Source organism: Ruditapes philippinarum, unplaced genomic scaffold (assembly GCF_026571515.1).
Source record: "Ruditapes philippinarum isolate M1 unplaced genomic scaffold, ASM2657151v2 ctg3064_1_1_1_1, whole genome shotgun sequence".
In the NCBI taxonomy this organism is placed as follows: Eukaryota; Metazoa; Mollusca; class Bivalvia; order Venerida; family Veneridae; genus Ruditapes; species Ruditapes philippinarum.
Window position 1 is genome coordinate 128,267 of NW_026864571.1, and position 22,161 is coordinate 150,427.

Sequence of the window (22,161 nt, forward strand, 5' to 3'; positions counted from 1 at the left end):
ATAACAGTTAACAGCACCACCACCACCACTACCAACAACAACAACAATAATAATAACAACAACAACAACAATCAGAACAACACAAACAACAATATCGATGAAATAACAATAATAGTAAGAATAATAATAAGTAATAATAATAATTATAATAATAAAAGAAGAATAAGAATAATAATGATGATGATAATAATAATAATAAAAAAAAATAATAATCATAATAATAATCATAACACCACCACCACTGCAGTCATCATCATCATCCACAACAACAACAAAAATAATAATAAGCAGCGAAAGAAAGAACAAGAAAAAAGAAAGACGATTACACTAGTGGTAATGTCTAATTATGATGATGATGATGATGATAATGATGATGATGACGACAACAATGCCTAAGACAAAATATAATAAGAAAACTCACATTTTTACCAATACTGAAGAAGAAAAAAAACGCACTTACTTTATAGCCAGACGAACAAGTTTATTATGATTTAAATGTTAATCGACAATCTAACGAATGATCTCAGTTCTTACACTATTTACCTAACTAAAGTTGTCACATCGCGATACTATCTCTAATGTTTCAACAACTGTATTGTGTGTATCTATACAATGGTATATTGGCACTATTCCCTATTAATTAATGTACCTTTTATTTCATGAAATAAATTTATGTTGAACGTTGATAACAATAATAATATTTAACAAATGATTTGCGTCTTTTTTATTGTATAGGTGCGACAATATAAGTTTATTTTATTATTGTTTAAATCGTGAGTTTACGAAATGAAATAAATTGAAATGGTAACATTACGTTGTATGAAATAGATGATGATTCGGATAGTTTTGACGTTTTAGAAGGTAGAGCTTTAATTTAATCTTTATTTTATTGTTGTTTTAGAAATTATAAAAATATAAAAAAATTGTTCTTGTAGTTTTTTTTTATTTTTGTAGGTTGTGTCATGTTTAAAATGATGTCAGTCTATATAAATAGAATAAATAATTTTTATACATGTACAAATTTATATATTTGATTGATCGTTTCATTTTTGTAAAAGTGTTTACTATATAATTAACTGAAATAAACATATGACTTACGATAGAAAATTGTAGATTTGTTCAAGCTTGTTAACTAACAATAATCACAAACAAAAGTTGATACCAAAGAAATAGTCCTTAAACGCGATGCAATCTTTTCTGTATTTTACTTTTCGTTTAAAGTTGATCATAACTCATGCAAATTAATGACAAAAATATCAAATATAATCTTATGTACTCAAACCACGCCAGCATGAATTTCTGTATAAATTCTATATATTTTGGGTTTAAAGTTTAAATATATCCATATATGTTGAACGAAATAGACGCCGACAGAATCACCGAGTAGTTTTAAAACTAGTCATATGACTTGAACAAACCCTGAAAGTTACAATAACAGATACATGTATTGTGGATGTTGTTTGATTGAAACAAGTCTAAGTTATTCATTTGACATGTTCTTAAACGTTTCCAGAGTTCACCGTGACAACTATTGTGAAATCTTAATGCTCTAACTACATCGCGTGGGTCAAGTTAGGAAACAACCATTTTATTCTTTTTAAGGAGAAAAGTTTTGTTCCTGTGACTGCCTAGTGTATTCATTTTTAGGTTATTAACAGAATAATGAATGAAAATTTCAAAACAAACAAATGAACATTTTGCCTGTGTCTTCCTTTAAAAAATTAATGTAGCTTTGTTCGATACATATATTTGGTATATTTTGGAAAATAAAATAGTCATAACAATATGTGATATGTTATTGATTTTTTTTTGACATTTGTTTCATAATAAGTAAAAAATTAAATATCTATTAACTTTCTTTTTTGTTTGTTTCCAGATTTCAAAAAATGTCTACAAGAATTATAGTTTCGTTTCTGATTTTGGCTGTATGTTTACACGTGACACGTTCCTGCAATCGAGTCATCCTAGCTGGTGATGGTAGGTCGACGCCCACACGTGACATGACTCCCCCTACAATCACGTGTCCATCTAGTATTCACAGGATAGCTGATCCGACCGCTAAAAATATTTCTATATCGTGGGAGGAAAGTTCTGTTGTTGTCAATGACAACAGTGACGACACAATTACGTATGTTTATAAGAATTTTAAATTTTCAAAATATTCTTCTCTTACAATTATATAACCACGCCATCATATTTAATTCATAATTTAATATTAGACGACAGTGACATCGTAATTACGTAAGATTATAAATACATTGTATTTTACATTGAAAGCTTTTTTCCGTACAATTATATTACCACGCCTCCAAATGCATACGCCATGTTAATTCAACTATTTGATAAATGTGAGTTTGTTTTAATGTATAAGCCACGAATCTTTTAATTTTTAAGTATAACACATTTGTTGTATAAAAACTTCAAGAATTTTCAATGAAAACATTCTGACTTCAGTTATATAACAAAAAAAACATGAATTTTAAGTTAAGAAATATCGCTGAAGTGAAATCATGTCTGTTATCAGTATCCATAAATGACTAACTGGTTGGACCGGCTACAGGAAGTGTTTAGACACTGGGGAGTGCTCCATTTTGTCAGAGTGAGTTATCTAGGAAAAGGAAGTGTTTTATTAAAAAAATCCCGTCACTGTTAAACTTTATAATCTTTTCATGTAGAAAGACGCAAACTGGACCACCGTCAGGTCACGTGTTCAGCGAAGGCGTGACTACAATATCGTATCATGCACGAGATAAAAGTGGCAACTTTGCTTCCTGTTCGTTTAACGTAACGGTTGAAGGTACAGTTCTTTAGTTTATCAAACAAATATTTGTATTTTCATTTCCAAAAAGATTCTCTGTACTAATTAATCAGCTTCATTTAAGCGCCAATATATAGTTTTCTGGGTTTCGTAAAATTAAGGTCGGTAGGTATGTAGGTATGTAGATACTGATAGTTAAAGAAAAGTAAGTTTTTGTTTTACAGAATGTAAAAAGGATAAATCATCGAAAAATAAATAAAAAAAATCCTTACTTTCATGTAGCAATAGTAATAACTGTACACCATTTTTCAGTTATCCGGTGTAGCACGTGGAGTGATCTGGTGGACGGTTCGATGTTATGTAACGTTGGTTACGATATGAGATATGGTACTGTGTGCGAGTTTGGCTGTTACACCGGTCACGAGCTGGTTGGACCGGCTATGAGGGAATGTTTAAACAATGGGGAGTGGGATAACTCCTCTCCGCCATTTTGTCAGAGTGAGTTATCCATGACATGTCTGTTGTGTGTTTTAATATATTAGCCTTTACGTACCGAATTACAACTAAGGCTTATTGAGCTTTCATTTACCATACTTTCAGTCTTTTTTTCCTTCTTTGTTTCTTTAAAAAAATTATTATCAAACTTTATAATATATAAGAAATGGAACATGCAAGAATAAAACTATTTTCTTTAGATATGTTATAGGAGAATAACGAATTGAAGTCGCTTCCATGCTTTAAATCTATTCTCGAGTATGTTTCGCTGGTTAGATGGGACAAAGTCCAACTTCTGTACTTTCAAAACATGCAATCTCGAACCGTACAGGGTAACGCCCACTGCAGTGACGTCTCATCACCACTATATTTTTATACAACGTTCCTACCTTTTTGTTATTGCTTTGCTCCTAGAAAATCCGGAAAAAAAACTAAGTGTCTCGTTATTTATTCGATGCATACATTTTGATGTCTTAAAAAGCTCACGTTTTATTTTCACCGACAGAAATACAGTGTCCGGTTTTGGAGCTGGCTAAAGACATCAACGGAATGGAGATAGTCAACATATCATGTACCAATGAGAATTACTTTGCTAGTAAATGCACATATACATGTATTGATGGATATGCCATACTTCCTGGACACAACCCTACAAAACTGTGTAACGAAAATGGTAGCTGGATAGGTGAAACGCCGGAATGTCTAGGTTTGTGTTATAAATTAACTTTTTTCTTTAACTGTTCAATAGATAAATAAGATGAAATGGTTCTAAATTTGCTAGTACATCATATTTTTTGAAACATTCGTAAATATTTTATGTTTCTTTAAGTTGTTTCTGTGAATAGCTATACCTGTAGAGAATGCGACTATAGAATTTTTGATGAACTTGTATTGTTTTATCTAAACGAAAACTTAAATTAAAAGAAAAATCTTAGTTATTTGTCAATAATAATCATTTCGATAAAACGAATTAATCAACAGGGTGATTATTTATCTGAAACGAAATGTAATACTAGTACTGTGTGAACGCAAGTTTTATTACGTTGAAATGACATGTCATTTGGTCAGTTGGTTTAAAGTTATTTCGTTAAAAAGCTTAAACTCACCAGTCCATTAAAATATAGGTATAAGATAAGAAGTTGTGTCTCCACTTAGGTTTTTTTTATTTCAATTTGATGAGGATGTAAAATACATAGTGAAAGATTACATTGGCAAACATTTTACGTTATTCATGATATTATTTGTTCATAGATACGTCAGCCCCTGTCTATACAGACTGTCCATTTGCAGTAGCAGGATATGCTTATCAGCTTCAATATTCTGGTCACGTGCACTGGGACGATCCCACTGGTATACATATGACATCTTTGATTTTCTTTTATTTCTATTTTTTAATTTAAAGTTATGCATCTCTTACAAATTAAAGTAAATTTGTATTTTGCTTGTACTTATTGTGATTTAAGTTATCAGTATGTATTTCTAACGTCACTTGTTGCGATGCACTTTGGTTTTATATTGGACAATTTTGTAACAGTGAAATATTATATCTAATTTGTGAAATATAAGTTATATCACACACTAAAGATCTTACTTAAATACATTTGTTCGTTTTTATTCCTAAAAGCGTTATTTTACATTTTTGTGAATTTGATTAAGTTATTACTATTGAGTTAGAGAAATTACACATTCATTCTCCTCTTCTATTTAATTCTTTAACATGTTTAAATTTTAACAACAAAAATTTTTTTCAAATTTAACTTTAACTCTTTATCTTTCAAACAGCGACCGACAACAGTGGACATTCAGTTCCCGTGTTTCAAACATCCGGACCAGTTTCCGGTTCACTGTTACAGATAGGCCAATACAACGTGCAATATAGTTCCTCCGATACCATGAATAACTCTCTGGTCTGCTCGTTTCCGGTTGTTGTAAAACGTGAGTTACTTCCCCTGATAGTTCTAAATGACACCCACGATTTGTAAGAGACTGGAAAAGCACTGAATGGAATGAACGGTATCTGCTCTTTAGATATCACAAGGAATTTTAGTCATGAATAAGCTCAGATGTTGCATTCAGTCATGTGAAATTACGATTCTATTAAGCCAACCGATCTCATATATGGCAAATGGCTCATAACCCTACCTGGGTTTGAACCTTTTCTCCCTCGACATCGTATATTTGCTACTCTTAACTTACACACACAATAAATTCATAGATACTTGATATAACTGACTTTGTTCTTTAACCTAAAAGGTTTGAAGTAATTTCGTTTATCTTGTAAAGAGGTCTTAACTTTGATTTTATAAAGTAAATTTATACCAAACATATATGTTTTAATGTACCAAAATGTCTTTATGTCTTAGCAAGTTTATACAATACTGGTGTGTTACCAAAGTGCTCTAATTATTACTAAGATAAAGATGTTCTGCATAGTTAGCTGCGGTGGTCGCATTTCCAGTAATGCAAGACGATTTCTGCCACTTCCTCCAAAAAAAAAGAGAAATCATCCCTTTTATGCAGTTCACAGTCAATTCTTGCACTGGTCAGAAAAGACCACATTTTGGGCTTGTCTAACATAGTAAATGCTTTAAAGTTGTAGTTTGCTTATTTAATGTTGTTTTCAAAAATAGAGAGGCATATTGATAGCTTAAGATTATGAACACGATTCTCTAAAGCATCTACAGACACATGATAATATTTTGCAGGAACGTTACAAAAGAATAAAAATGTAGTTATAGAAGGTACGAATAAAACTGACTGTTGAAGAATTATATTTAAAGTTTTTTTTTCCAGAGAGTTCGTGTCCAGAATTAGAGGAAACACCGTACATGACTGTGGTATGTCAAGACGGTACTATTCTAGGTGCACAGTGTGATATATCATGTCAACTAGGTACGGTTCTCATTGGTAACCCTACAGCTGTTTGTATACAAGAGGATATCACAATACCAGTAGGAAAATGGAACTTCCAGGAACAGCCGTACTGTGAAGGTTGGTTACTCCATGCTATGCCTAATGAGTTTTCTTAAATAGTAAACAAGGTATTACCAGATTCAAGATGTAGATATAATTGTCTGAGTGTCTAATACTGCCTCAGTTTTCTATGTTTTAACGTACATTTGTTCAGTGAATTCACGTTTCTTATCCCCTACAAACTATGTTGCTTACTCTTCGATACTATCCCTCAACGAAAGAACCAGTCTAGGCTCTTGAAGCTTGTTTTTCAATTCTAAATCTTGTAAAACATAACAAAACATTCTACTATTTTTCTTTAAATTTCACACAGCACTAGATACATGTCCGACATTGAGCGTTCCGATGAATGGTGCGCTACAGTGTGACACCTGGGAACTAGGCAACGTTTGTCACATGACCTGTGATACCGGATATGTCGTCATCAACGACACGGGTACTGATTATGACGAAGTAGATGTGTATGATACCCTTATCGTATGTGGAGAGGCCGGTTACTGGACAAACAACGGCGAACTTCCGGGATGTCAAGGTCAAAAGAAATTTACATCGAAAGTTTTCTTTAAAAATAATATTATTTAGCAAAATAGTTGATGTTCTCCGCCTCCATAGTTTGATATGCACTGATGAAGTTAAAAAATATTCAGTCGTCAGTACTTAACATCTCGTCTAGTATTTTACTAACGATATTTTCAATGAGTGAGGGTGTCACAATCTAACAGATGTAATTAAATTCTCAGAGATTTCAATAACATTTTTCTTTCATTTCGTGTTAACGAATGTACCACTGCACGACTGTCAAACTTTAAATGTAATAGTTGTCTCGTATATAATATAAGCTTAATTTGTATTAAACAGAAACGAATAGATTGTTCCCTTTTTTAGCATAATACTTTAAGCTTATGTTAGATGCTTATAACCTGAAGAAAGTAACGTTGAATGTAAGATTATTTATCGTAAAAGTAGCATAATGTAAACAAAGTAGTATTTTGACTTCCATACAAAATACCAAATCACTATCACTGAACCTACTTCATTAGAGCAACAGATGTAAACTTTAGGTGATTGGCCGATGAGTAATCTTTTGGGAACTATTTTGCAGGACATAAAAACAATTTTTTTTTCATGAATAAAAATTAAAGCATTTTTGGACCATAATGGGCCTTTAATGAAATTAGAAACATATTTACTACATAGCACATTGTCACTTTATTAACGAATTTTAGAAATAAAATAATTATTTGCTTACATTTACAGAGGAAGATGCTCGAAAAATGCTTGACCTCACTATGCGTGTAGACTATGGTAACATTGATAATTGTTCAGACATTATTAACGAGACATTGCTCGAGGATCTCGTGTATTCTTTAAAACTAGCGTTGCGACCTGATTGTATGTCACCGAGCTGTAATGTTACAAATGCACAGGTAAACGCCTCTATAATACTAAAAATGCTCACTAATTATACTTATATACGACCAGGTGAGACCAAATTCATTTTCTCATCATTGTCTGATCTAGTCGCTTTACTTTAGTGGCTGATTTGGAACACTTTTATGCGTCGTGTTGTCGCTAGCAACAACACGACAAATCGCCAAACGACGCGTTGTCGGACTTTCATCTAGTCGTCCTTACGCTAACGATGTACGCCAAACGGCGCGTTGTCGTGCGGTGTCTTGGCGCAATGTCACATTGTCGCTCGGCTCATATCGAAGGATTTGTTATTATTTGTATATATATATAGGCCAAGCGACGGGGCGACATCGCGTCGCACGACAACGTGCCGATTGGCGTGCTTCGCTAGCGACAAGACGACAGTGCGGAAATGCGCGTCAAGACGAAAAGGCGATGACGATAAAGGTTGTGATCGTGTACCAAATCAGCCACCAAACTTTACTTCTGCGCGACTTTTGTACATTGTGTATTTAGTTTCAATAATGAGAGACATTAGATCTGCCGATGAAGTTTAAGACGTAGGTTTTAAACTGTACGCTATATTTCAGAATGTATTCTACGATCTTTGTTTTTGTTAAATCACAAGAATATTTTTGTTGAATGGCTGTTTTTATTCAATACTGTAACTTATGAAATTTAGCTTTACTAGAATTAATATTGTAATGAATGAAGTGAATTTCTACATAAGTTTCTTTTGTAAACTTTTTCTAACTGAATGGACAACAATAAAGAATATAGAAACAATTAAAGCTTTCCTTATTTAACTGTTTAATGCATAGGTGTTGTGTATGGACACCACTAACCACACCGCAGTTGAGTTTGACATAAACCTTACACCAAATATGGACTATTCAAATATTGCCACCCTCAGAAGTGATATAATCAACAAAAGTTTAGATGATCAAATACAAATGGACCTGACTATTGATGATGGTGCTGGTATAACACCGGAGGGTATAGAGGTGTCTTATCCTAATGTGATCTGTGAACCTGGTAGTGGGGTTGATACAAAAACATCGAGATGTGGTGAGTTACACGTTGTTTGATACCATTACTTTCTTATAAGCGTCCCATTGTTTTATTTTGTTATAATAATGATGGTATGTATTATTTAAACAGTTGAATCTAAAGCTTGATTTTCTGGCATCAAGAAGTGGTGCCAGTTTGATGGACTTCACCAGAGATACTCTACTCCTGTTAATTTGTTCAAGCATTCTTCCTGGAATACTGTATAATCATCCTTAGGTTTTTGTTGCCTGATTTTTTTTCTTTTAACAGCTATTTGTAATATGCTGGCTTCAAACCTTTGATCCCCCCTCTAAGTATCATTGTATCTAGTTGACCACAATTCTTTTTTTTTGTAAAGAGCACAATAATTTACTTTAGTCGGTGCAGGGGGGCATCAACAGTTGTTTGCATTAACCACTACCTTCAATCATACCGAACCTGCAAAGTTTTCAATTTTTCAATGTTTGGCGATGATTATGTTTTTCATGATATCTGTTCCTTTTTAGGTTTGAAAAACAAACAAACAACTTAGAATTCATATCACTTAAGGTCGCCATAAAATAAAATAACGGTAACCAAATGGGAAACGGTATTTATAAGGCTTTACATGATAATCTTAATTTGTCTAATTACTAAACAACTGTAAGAAATTAAGATGTTATTAATAATTACGTTTCCTGAGAAAGGTGGAGGGGGGGGGGGTGGCAGAAGAAACACAAAGAAAAAGCGTCACGTATCTATCTCCTTGTGTTCTTTAATTCTTTGTCAGTAACAATGTAAAGGCTTAATTATTATTATTTCATTTTCAGTTAAATGTAATGCTGGCTATTTCTATGACAACGTGACAATGTTATGTTTAAGCTGCCCCGTCGGTTACTACCAGCACACGCCCAGGCAGTCTGAATGTATACAATGTCCCGAGGGTAAAACAACGGTAACAAGGGCGACAACTTTAGCCTCACAATGCCTTGGTACATCTTTGATAAATCATTTTTGTATACGTGTATTTGTAAATATTGAAACTTCAATAAGACAATGTAACTCTTTTGATTATATTGAATATTGGCTGAATAACAACTATAATGCATACTAGTGTTGAATAGATAGCATACACTTCCAACTTTGCAAATTATCGCATGACACAGTGTCTAGTCGTTATAATGATTTTTCGGACCAGTAGCTATATCATGTTATTTTTTTAAAATAGGGGGATTCTTTTGTAAATAACAATCATTATACACATCCGATCTTTTAAAAGACACGAATGGTTAGAATATATATATTAATTGGACTCGGATGCAAGTTTGTACATGTGCTTTAATATCTTTGAACAACAACAACAAAAAAGATTGTTAATGGGTAAACTCAGAAAAGTGCAAGAGTACTAAAAGTAATAAATGAAAGAAGAAAGTTTTTATTATTTTTAGGGGATGTTAGTAGTTTTTGTTTTAGTGTGAAGATTTTAGAACAGGTATAATATTATATACATGTATGTATTCAGATGGTTGTGAACCAGGCTATTACTCACGGACTGGTACCTCGCCATGTTCTACCTGTGTCACGGGGTCCTTTAGTAACACTACTAGTAGTACTGAATGTACAAACTGCCCCGGGTCACAGACAACATTTACACCAGCTTCAACTTCCGTTACCGAGTGTCAAGGTAGGTATATACAAGATAAAGTCAGGACTCTAAATTTGATCATGTCCTTTTTACTTACGAATTACCCACTAAATATGTTGCAAATAATGATTCAGATAACAAACATATACAAAAAACTTTACTTTTAACTCAAGTATCTAAAATATTTTGTAAGTTATTTGCTTATGTTTTCAGTTTATTTGTTGGTTTTATCAAATTTTAGTCATATCTAGACAGTCAGTTCATTTACCTAACCGGCTGTCCTGAATAACTAGCCAGTAATTACCTTTTTTTTTTAGAAAACCTAGTTAGGGATAAATGATTTCTTTCCAATCTTTGGCGGACGTTCAACATGATAAAAGCTTCAAAGAGACTGTAGGACGATTTCTTAAAAAAGATCATTAGTATCACATATTGACTACATCTATTTGTAAAGGCTGTTATTTTCCTCTCTGGTAACTTTACTTTTGTTTAATTTTATGGTATTTTTTATCTATCTTACTAGTATTCCATTTCTTTCATTATACATGTAATATATTATGGTTGTTATAATTGCCCTATATGTAATATCGCCGTTCAAAGTAATTTTATTGTTATTTCAGATTTTGACATCATTTTTACGTCAACATCGGTTGTAAGTTTAACGTCAGCGGTCGTTAGCGTTGAGTTACAGGACGTATCCACGTTTACATTATCCGGTTGGCTTCAGTGTTCTACATGTGATGCAGTTGTCACTTTGTCGAATGAGAATGGTGAATCGCTTATGTCATTAAAGAACAACAATTCACTTGTTGTGGAGCTAAGCAGGTTTGTGGATTATGTTGTTTTAAATCGTCCAATTACATCTGGAAATAATGAGCAATAAAAACAACAACAACAACAACAACAACAGCAGCAGCAGCAGCAGCAGCAGCAACAACAACAACAACAACAGCAACAACAACATCATCATCATCATCATCATCAAAACAACAGCAAAACCAACAACAACAACAGCAACACCAACAACAACATCATCATCATCATCATCATCATCAAAACAACAGCAAAACCAACAACAGCGACAAAACAAAACTTTCGTTTATTAGTATTTTGTTCATGGTATCAATATATTGACTTATATTCGTAACTTTATTTCCAGTATGTTTAGTAATACAGTGAAACCTCTTTGAGAGGCAAATAATTTAGTGATTATTGAGAGGTGTGGTTCTTAGGAGGTTAAATTCAGTTTTAATTATTAGTTTTGGAATATTTGATTATGTTGTTGCAAAGAGGCAATTGTTCTACAGAGGGGCCACTTTGCAAAGGTTACACTGTAAATGTAAAATAAAAATAAAAGCAATTAAGGCTATAAGATATAATTTTCTGTTTAATGACTGATTGAAATTTTAAATAATATTAATAACTCAATTATAATGTACCTTTGTGTCAATCAGTGGGCAATACGACAGTGGTATAGACCTCTCGGATAATCTCGCATGGAAGAGAATAACGGTGACACACACGGTGGGTGACCTACGTTTGTATCTAGGCAATAGTGAGGTATTACACGTTCCTCTGGACCGACCAATCACGGACAATGTTACTGGACCTGCTAGTCTTGAAGTTGGTGGTGAGTTAAGTCTGGTCTGATAATATTATTTTTTTTTTAAATAATAAAGAAGTGATTATTAAGTAATTAGGCAAATCTCTTCTTTCCTCATCCTTTTTCTCGTTGATTCATTTTTTGTATTTGTGTCATTCATTAATTTCAAAAATAGAAAAAAGAAACAACAATTAAATAACCGGAATCCCTAAAGAAAGCCTAAAATGGCAAAATTGAAATATGAAAATGCCTTAATCTCAAATGATCTCTGTTAAAAATGATAAAGTATATTTTATAAACATTTAAGAGTTGTTAAATTGGAAGTTGGGAGGTATTCTATATACAGCGTCACATTTCATTTTATCACGTATTTAAGAATTAATGTTACTAACAAATTTAATGACCCCATCAACCAGCTACATGTCTGTCAATTCGTAAGTCCTTGCTGGGACAGAAGATAACTTCTGTCCCAGGTCCTTGTAAGATTTTTCACTAAATTCATCGCATAGTTCAATAAATTAGATAAGGGAGACTGAAATGAATCACAATTGTCTTTAAAGAAGAAAAGAAAAATCTAAAGATTCACAGAATCCGTTCAAGTCAACAGGGAAACAATCTGTGATCTAGTAATACCCTAACTCCATAAATTATAAATTAATTTCAATTTCCGATTTAGTTATGATTGATATTATAGAGGTATACTTTTAATTGTCAAATAGTGTCATAAAAGTACAGTTGTGTCGGATTTTGGCTTTTATGGCTATAGCAGAGTTTAATGGTAGAGGTTTACTTTGTGTTAGAGTTTATCACATCACAGTGTTAAGGTCGTTGACTTCAAACCACTTGCCCCTCACCGCTGTGGGTTCGAATCCCGACAGGGACTTTGGATTCTTTCATGTGAGGAAGCTATCCAGCTAGCTTTCGGAACGTCGGTGGTTCTACTCAGGTGCCCGTTCGTGCCTGAAATAATGCACGGAAGGGCACCTGAGGTCTTCCTCCACCAGTAAAGCTGGAACGTCGCGATATGACCTATACTGTGTCGATGTGACGTAAAACCCAAAACAAAAAAAAAACAAAAAAAAAACAACATCACAGTGTATTGTCCCTGTGTTCAGGTCTTGCAGTAAACACTTTAAACCGATGTAACATAATACAGACTCAAACGTTGATTTTATTTTATTAAATGCATGCATTTTTGCGATAGGTATGGGATTCGATGGAGGTGTGTCGCAGTTACACATGTGGTCTAGCATACGACATCCCAGCAGTGATAACACAGGGACATGTGTACCGGAAATGAATGGTGATCTGGTCACGTGGAGGCAGTTTGCGCAACATGATGGGTCATTCGTGGTCACCTACACAAACTGTGATGGTATTGAACAATTATAGATGTCACGCAAACTTTTTAAAGTTTCTTTTAATGTTTGTAATATAGTTTAATTCGGTGTCTGGAATGTGACACGATGTCACTATTAGTATATCAAAAATGTCTGTTTTCGTAGGAGAGATGGAAAGATATTTCCCTCGTTTATGTAAAAAATTCTGCAAAAATCTGTATCTTTAAAACCAATCTTACAATATGCTTGGAATAATTTAAATGAAAGTGTAAAAAACGCATCAAGCTTTACAGCTAAATGGCTTCATAAAGCAAATGAACTTTAGCGTCAGAAACCTTAAGGTTCAAACATGACAGCTATTTCCATTTTATTTGAAGAAGTCGCACAATTTTGACTACTTGTTATATTGTAGCAAATGATAACTGCTCTTCATCGCCGTGTCAAAATGGCGGACAATGTACAAACACACTGACAGGCTTCTTCTGCACATGCGCGACCGGATATAAGGGGACCGTTTGCGAAACAGAGATAAGTGACTGTGAAGGTCATATTTGTCAGAATAATGGCACTTGTGTAGACGGTGTTGACATATATACATGCTTGTGTACTGAAAGTTACACTGGGGAACTGTGTGAACTATTGATTGGTAAGTTTTCTTTTTACAAAAGGACCAGATTAATAATATATAAAAACATCAAGTGGGTTCTTTAGTTGGAAAGACCTTAGGAAATAAACTGTCAAATAACAGCAAATTAAGACTATTAGTTATTGTTTCCATGTATTTGAAACAGGTAATTCAAGTGTAGCTGTGAAAGTAAGTTCGTAAGTTCATCACCATTAAGGTAATGTCTCTAAACCCTAAGAGTTCTAGTGGCACTATGCGCCCAATCGCAGACCAAAATCAGCCAGCACTTCCAAATTACCGAAGCTGATCGTGATTTAGTCCGTTTATACATGTGTTTTGTAACTTTTCCCAAACGTGATGACTAGTTTTGTCTAGATTGTAAGATGGACAAGTCTTCAATCTGATTAAAATCAACACCTAAATACATGTAAGAAATAAGTAGATCTGGACTTGAGTCAGATTTAACACTTCTTTTTAAGATATTTAGCGTGGTATGGGTTAGAAAATGCTATCAGTTTTTTTTAGGTAGAGATGAAAAACAAAATATCCCATACAACTTGAAAATTTGTTTAACGTTTGACAATAAAAGAGCAATGACTGGCATATTAATAGTAGATCTGATTATTTAAATTTTATCTGACAGTTGATGGTGGTTGGACGGGTTGGGATATTGCCGGAGCATGCTCGGTTACATGTGGTATCGGTGTTCAGCAAAGGTCACGTGTGTGTAACAACCCGGTGCCTAGCAACGGTGGAATGAATTGTACTGGAGACAGTGACGATTTGGTAACTTGTGATACAGACACAGTTTGTGTTAATGGTAATGATGCTAAAGTCATTGATATAGAAATAGTCTGGTTCTCTGTCAGAAAATAAAACATCTGTTGAAATATATAGAAAAAAGACAACGTTTAGTTATCGTATTGGGTTTCAAACGAAGTTAAACATTACGACTATGTTACAAGTTTTTCTCCCATGAATAGATCTGGCTTTTTCACTAGTCCATATGACATAAATCACATAATATTTGTTACGCAAATAGTTGCAATAGGTCTTATGGGGAACGGGTAGGTTATAGTGGAAATCACGATTTTTATGCTCCTCGAAGAACTAGCATATAATCGCCGCTTTATTCGTCCGCCTGTCTGTCTGTCCGTCCGTCTGTCCGTCCGCATTTTCTTGTCCGGTTCATAACTCTTTTACTGCTTTTACTGTCAACAAGAAATTGGTAGATATATCTCATTAAGTAGAAGTGCATTGCATAAAAATTGTAACGTTTCCTTACTTAATTTTGAATTTATTTTCCTTTTTTTTTTTTTACATTTGAAATGGGGGTTACATAATAGCCTAAAATTTTAAAAGGCTATCAAGAGAAACTTTTTCCTGTGCCCAAAAATATTGATGGGCCCACTTTGAAAAAAAACATAGTTTTGTATTTGCTTTTGAATATTTGATTTTGCTATTAAAGACTTTTCAATACATTTCCCGTACCTATAGTTTCCTAAAACAATTCCTTTTGGTATGAAACCGGAAAGATATAAGAATTTTGATAACATAAGTAATTTTTATTTACAAACAAAGATTGTGCTGTGAACCCGACAAGAGTTGATTATGGCAACATGGACTGTGTCTGGGCAGACGATAGAAATACAACACGTGAATGTACGCCAGTGTGTCACGAGGGTTATGCATTTGATAACAATATTTACCTTCAGCTATTCTGTGGCCCTGACACCGGATATACGTGGAATATCAAAACCAGTGACAATCCTTTCACACAAATACCATCATGTACCAGTAAGTGCTGAAAATATACTGTCATTTAGATCATGTAAGGATAGGTTACATGTAGATTACGCTAAAAGACATATTAGTAGTTGTTATAAATAAAATGCGGTGGACGCTCCTGTAGTCCTGAAGAAAAAAATACATGCATGTTTGTTTAAAAATGCATGTTTTGGTAGCGGGTTCAACGATATCATCAGCAGAAAATAATCAAATGGTAATGATGTTGAACAAAAAACTACTATTTGTTATTAATAAAACGCGGTAGACGCTCCTTGAGCAGTGATGCCAAAATGAATATATCTATTAAAAAAGCAACATTTTTTTTTGGTAAAGGATTCAACGATATCATCAGCAGAAAAGATCTCTTTATTTAAATACTTAGAACAGTATACATAACGTCACGTAACTTTAATTAACAACAATGTATTCATGTGCCCGCGGTTACGTCGTCACTGATAGTTCTGATTGTATAGATGAGTATTTGTCGCAAGAGAGTTGTATTAATCTTATAACTCGTTCACATATGGCAATTTGCTTTACTGACAATTATTTTTTACATTTGTTTAAACAAATGGTTTCTTAATTACAAAAGTAACTATTTTACACAATATATTTAACATTAAAGAGAAACACATGGCGTTGAGAAACGATCTTCAATACTCGGCAAAATATACAGAATTAGACTCATTAGAAGATTCCACGAGGACTAACATCATAAATGTCGTAGATGGTAAAGTACTAGAGACAGGTTGTGTTCAGTCAGGCAGGTGTACACATTCAGGCACAGTAGTCTCCCTTGTTGATACTTCATTTCGTAGGAAACGTGATGACAGTGATGACGTAATGTTTACCGTAACGCTCACGTGCCAACCAACATCAAGTAGGTCATAATAATTAATATACGTGATAGTTCAATATTGCTTTAATAGATTTTGTAAATCACTGGGGAGCAACTGTTAAACGAGGGATGGAGTTCTTATGATAACTTGTCAGGAGTTCTTGTGATAACTGTCACGGCGTTCGTCGAAAAACTTTATAAGATCTATATCGATCTACTATAAGACTAATACTTTGTTGAAAGCCGCTTGAGATAAAAGTTGTACAATCTTATAAATCACAAGAGTTAAATATTTATGATTAATTCATTTGCACAGATTAATGAAATACATGTATGACCAATTAATATGTTTATTTGGTACCGTTGTAACAGGTTTTATCTAAAAGTATACTGTCATGAATGGATTTCTATTAGATACAAAGAGACCTTATGATACTAAGACAACATTTTTGTTTATCTCTTGGACAGTCTGCCTGTAACATTGCTCCTACGACCGGATTACTGCAAAAATTATTGACTGAGAAAATGGCTATTTATAAGTGAGAAAACTTGGTTCTGAACAATGTGTTTACATACAATTTGTGTGAGGCATACAGGACATCTTTTGTTTCGTCTTTTTTATTTCGTTTTTTTTATAACTTGTCCCAATCCCTTAACCTATTTTGATAAGTCATGTCGTGCATTAAGTGTAATGTCTGTATGTTTGTATGTCTGTATGTTTGGCTTGTTCAGGTATAGATGAATGCAACAACTTGCTTGAAGACTTTGTTATAAGTATGGAACAGTATATAGACAATATGGAGTTCACTGTGCAGTACGACGGTGAAGACTATAATGTAGAAGTTAACAGTTCAACTATAGATGGGACGTCACACTGTTCGGACAGATATGTTCCAGTCATGCATTATTGCAGTATGTATATTCAGTATTCTTTATCTTAATTCCTATATCACTTCCAAATGACATTCTGTCACGTGCAGGTGAAAAGTCAAATAACTTCACATTTTTTACCATAATTGTTTTTAATTTTATATTGTGCTATGCAAAAATAATCAGTAAGCCATTCGACCCACCGAAATTGTTTGTAAATACCGTTCAGAATCTACCATTTACGTTCAAGAGATAAAAATTGGATAGATACTTTTTAATACATCCTTAAAATTTGTCGCTATCAGTTAGTGGCCAGTCACCATTTTAATAGTCAATCTTTTGAAATATATTGGTAATTTAGCTGTATTTGCCATTTTTTATCATGATTTTTATGAACTTATGTTTTTTCATTTTAAGTTAGAATTAAATCATACCACGTTTTTATTGTTATTTTAAGTACCATGCGGTAAGGGGGCGTATGCCTCAGACAATTACTGTAAACTATGTGACAGAGGGTATTACCAAGACGAGATTGGCCACGCCTCCTGTAAGGAATGCCCGGATGGTTATACCACGAGGGGGTTGATGACACGTGACCGAGAGCTATGCAATGGTACAATGATCTTAAATTATGTTACATATTCTACTTAACGTATTTTAGTGTGCTTTTAAGTTGCATATATGTTTGAGCTTAAATGAAGATTTTAACCTCCGCTGGTGAAGGAAATCCACAGATTCTGGCATATCTACGTATCTCACTAAAACTGCCTCTCTATATTGTGATGGTATTAGAGTTATTTGAATTTCTATACTATTGCTTAATTGTGTATACAAAATTGTGTTGAGCATGTTATAAAAACATTATAAATATCATCATATCTTAAGCAAAATTATATGGCTGTACTACATACGATTTTATATGGTTCGGACAAACGTTAAACACATATTTTATGGTACTCTTCTCTAAAACTTGCCAGTAGGGTGTCTTGACGTCACTACCTACATCCTTCACATAAGCTTAATACTGAATCAAAATTCTCGAATCTGTATTTACGATTTTCATGTATATATATATATATCGTAAAACGTTTTCAATCTGTTGTCATAGATATTCTAAGATCATGCAATGTTTAAATGGGCTGTTATATACTACGTTTAAATAGACTGTATTATGTAGTTTGTATTCTGCCACACATGTAATGATATGTTTATATGTGACCCTAGCACAAGCCTTTCTTTAAATTAGACATTAAAATTAGACATTGTTTGACTTGAATCTATTTTATAGTTACGGTTCCTGAAGAGGTTGAGAACATAGATTGGCAGTTGTTTACCCTGGCAAGTCTTGGTGGAGTGATAGGTCTGATCCTCCTGGTAGCTGCAATGTACTTGCTCTGGGACAGGTACTGTTTCATAATTAACTGTTAAACTAAATATGAGCCGCGTCACGGCAAAACCAACATAGTACGTTTGCGACCAGCATGGATCCAGACCAGCCTTTGCATCCGCGCAGTCTGATCAGGATCCATGCTGTTCGCTTACCAACTCTATTACAAGAAGAGAAACTGATAGCGAACAGCATGGATCCTGATCAGACTGCGCGAATGCGCAGGCTGGTCTGGATCTATGCTTGTGGCAAACCCATTATGCTGGTTTTGCCATGACGCGGCTCATATGTCTTTCCATTGTCACCATGTTGCCGGCTAAAGAAGTATTTCATTCGACAATTCTTTTTTTTTGTTGTTGTTTGGTTTTACGGCGCACCATCACAATTAAGGCTATATGGCGCCAAAGGCAGGAAGATGGTTTTGGCTTACTCTGGGGGTTACAATGTTAAAGCAACAGCAGGAGTGAAAACCAGCTTACCTGCTGGAGCTAAAAGATGCATAGACTTCAGTAATTCAAACCCATTTAGTAGCATCTTACGATCACGCAGGGATAATCGGTGGCTGCAATTATGATGCCTCAATTGTTAAAGGCAACTCCTCAGCCACAAGGGGATTCAACATTTAAACAGAGAATAAGTTTATATTCAGATTTGAGTGATAATTATATATCTGTATCTGACAATATATTTGTAATTAAGTATAATAACACGTTCCTTTTTTAGAGATAAGTAAAATAATAATAATAAAAAAAAGTTGTGTTTTCTACTACACTATCTATTAGATCCATTATTTTAAATGTTGTTAATAGCCTTCGACATAATCGAACTAAAATAAATTCTGCATTGCCAGAATGTTGTTCAATAATCAAAGTTTTCATAATTAATTATGTTGTTAATCAATGAAGAATCACACACATAAAATTTACCCCACCCGTCTCCATTTATAAGCGGCCATCTTTATACAGCAGCCACATCGAAAAAAAGCAAAATCATGTATGTGAAGTCATCGTTACAAGGGTGACACTGTGTCTTTAACATATATAACAGGAAACTAACCATTTGTGAAGTTAATACTTTTAAATAATGTATTAATTCATTTTGTAAATTTAAAAATATCTTATTTTATACATATACTATTATGTATTTTCAGGAAGTTCAAAAGACCAAATAAAACAAAGGCCATCTATTGTGAAACGCCGGAACCAGTGACGCCCCCTCCAGTCAGATTTAACCTAAAGTATGCATCTTTAATCTTTTATTCCTTTACTTTGATTTTTTTCAGAAACTTTCCATGTATGCTTTTTTTAATTATTTGTTTTATTATAAGCATTTGATTTAACATAATACAGAAACTATTTTTTATGATTAAACAAAATATTTCTCACAAAGAAGGCAATCTTGCGGGCTCGAGATTGAAATGCGCACATATCAAGGCACGAGAAAAGGATGCATTAACTCTCTATCATGATAGTTTGATTTAAACATATTTTATTGCTCTTTTTTTTTTACACATTTATAACATTATATTATCATAGTATAAATACAAATTGTGTTTCATGATTATGTAAGTATGTAATATTATGTAAGTATGTAATATTATTTCTTTGTTGGCTAATATGACTGTATTATGCGAAAAAAATATACTTTACGCATAGACATACCTGCAGTTTGAATTATTATAAGACATTTGAAACACTTGGCTATGCTTTTTGTAGAAACACAAAGTATATGTTATATTTTTCAGAAATAAATGGTATACAGGAAAACCTATCAGGAAAGAGAAAGTATTGAGCCCAGAAATTAACGAACCGAGCTTGGAAGACGAGTAAGATATTTCTGTCCCAAATTTAATAATGAAATTGTTATCACTGAAATAACTTTGTTTTATCAAAGAGACCATAGACTTTCTTTATAATAGAACACAAAGCTCCATTTACAGTTTTTTTTGTAAAACGGTCATTTTTGCTTCCACGCAACCTCAAAACTTCCGAAAATTGTCGTATTTACATTTTTGTAAATGTTCTAGAAGCTTGCGTTGATCAGTTGAAACGTTTTCACGTTGTTGTTGTTGTTTTTTATTTCAGAGATGATTTAAGCTTTGAAGTTTTCAAATCTCCCGGAACTCCAGATGTAGACCTATACTCTATCGACGATCTCCCCGAGACGCCGATCTCATACGGTCAAACGTCGCAACTGTTCCGTTACTCTTCACCTATCCCTACAAAACATAATGCGTGGAAAGAGTAGAGTGATTTCATCAAATCAGACATACGGCATGGAAGTGGTTTGGATGTTGTCATCAGTTCAGACATATGGCATGAATATATCTGAGTTCTTTAAAAATACTATTTAAAGAGATATGGCCAGGACATGGCTTAAATTTTAGCTTTCATCAAAATTGATTTCACCAAATAGGACATGAAAGCGTCAGAATTCATCAAATCAGAGATGCATAAATAATATTTTTCGTCAAATCAGAGGTACAAACGGAAGGATTTGATTAAATTAGACATGACGAGAAAAGCTTTAATAATTATTGACAATTGACAAAAAAAGATTGATTAAAATTAGCAATCGGTTATTTGGTGTAATTTCGTAAGAGAAAATATAATTTTTTAATGATGATAACCAGGACATTTTCTGTAAAATGTCAGAATGGCGAGCATGTTACCACTTTGTTAATTCAACAAATCATGTTTATTATCTAAAGACTATAGATGGATACTTCATGTAAATATGTATCACCATATTTTGCATATCTTGAACCCATGCAAAGTATTAACAGTGACACTCACCATCTTGTAAAGTATCATATTTGAAAAAATGAAGCATTTTCATATAAGACAAACACTTCTTGCTTATATATTTCACACCTTGTTTGATTTGATTTTTAGATTTTCTTTGTTGATCATTATACAGTTACTAAGTAACTATTAGCCGGACCTAAGTCACAGTTATTTTAAATTTACTAGTATTACATGTTTCCTGTTAGATATTCATGCCTTTATTGTTAATTCATTTGATCTTATTTATTGCTTCATTTTGTATGGATGCTATTTTTATTGATTCTCTGATAACTACATGTACATAAATTCAGTTTTGTTAAAAAAGGTTTCAGTTATACAGTCATTGGTTTCGTTTGTATTTTATTTTTGAATTGGCATGGCATGTTATAAATGTTGTACGTTGACACAGGAAAATCAGGGTGCATGTTGATATCCGCTTGACTTGCTTTAAAAGTAAGACTTTAAAGTGTAATATCACAATAATCAGTAAAACAAACAAACGAACGAGCGAACGAAGAAAATGAATAAATAATGAAAATGGTAACTAACTTAAAGTGTGTGATATTAACGCTGTACATCATAGTATCTTCTTTAGAAACCGTCACACTTTT

At 33.3% G+C, this 22,161-nt stretch overlaps 1 protein-coding gene across 1 annotated transcript; it reads left to right on the plus strand.

The window, feature by feature from the left end:
* Nucleotides 1-1,880: 1,880 nt before the first annotated feature.
* Nucleotides 1,881-21,371, plus strand: LOC132726121 (sushi, von Willebrand factor type A, EGF and pentraxin domain-containing protein 1-like). The gene is made up of 25 exons (XM_060711392.1): nucleotides 1,881-2,128; nucleotides 2,676-2,797; nucleotides 3,071-3,256; nucleotides 3,759-3,959; nucleotides 4,505-4,603; nucleotides 5,036-5,188; nucleotides 6,047-6,244; nucleotides 6,540-6,758; nucleotides 7,484-7,653; nucleotides 8,461-8,707; nucleotides 9,499-9,660; nucleotides 10,191-10,352; nucleotides 10,934-11,138; nucleotides 11,768-11,943; nucleotides 13,121-13,291; nucleotides 13,669-13,902; nucleotides 14,525-14,701; nucleotides 15,463-15,678; nucleotides 16,295-16,549; nucleotides 17,240-17,419; nucleotides 17,835-17,990; nucleotides 18,666-18,780; nucleotides 19,915-20,001; nucleotides 20,509-20,589; nucleotides 20,849-21,371. Exons 1-25 carry the CDS (start codon nucleotides 1,887-1,889, stop codon nucleotides 21,009-21,011), a joined length of 4,377 nt encoding a protein of 1,458 aa, XP_060567375.1. The 5' UTR covers nucleotides 1,881-1,886; the 3' UTR covers nucleotides 21,012-21,371.
* Nucleotides 21,372-22,161: the final 790 nt, after the last annotated feature.

Bases quoted from the DNA above. Each gene is read 5' to 3' on its own strand.
- LOC132726121 (XM_060711392.1), top strand. From the start codon at position 1,887: ATGTCTACAAGAATTATAGTTTCGTTTCTGATTTTGGCTGTATGTTTA. The intron at 6,759-7,483 runs GTCAAAAGAAAT...TTACATTTACAG, and splicing joins CGAACTTCCGGGATGTCAAG to AGGAAGATGCTCGAAAAATG. The intron at 11,139-11,767 runs GTTTGTGGATTA...TGTGTCAATCAG, and splicing joins CTTGTTGTGGAGCTAAGCAG to TGGGCAATACGACAGTGGTA.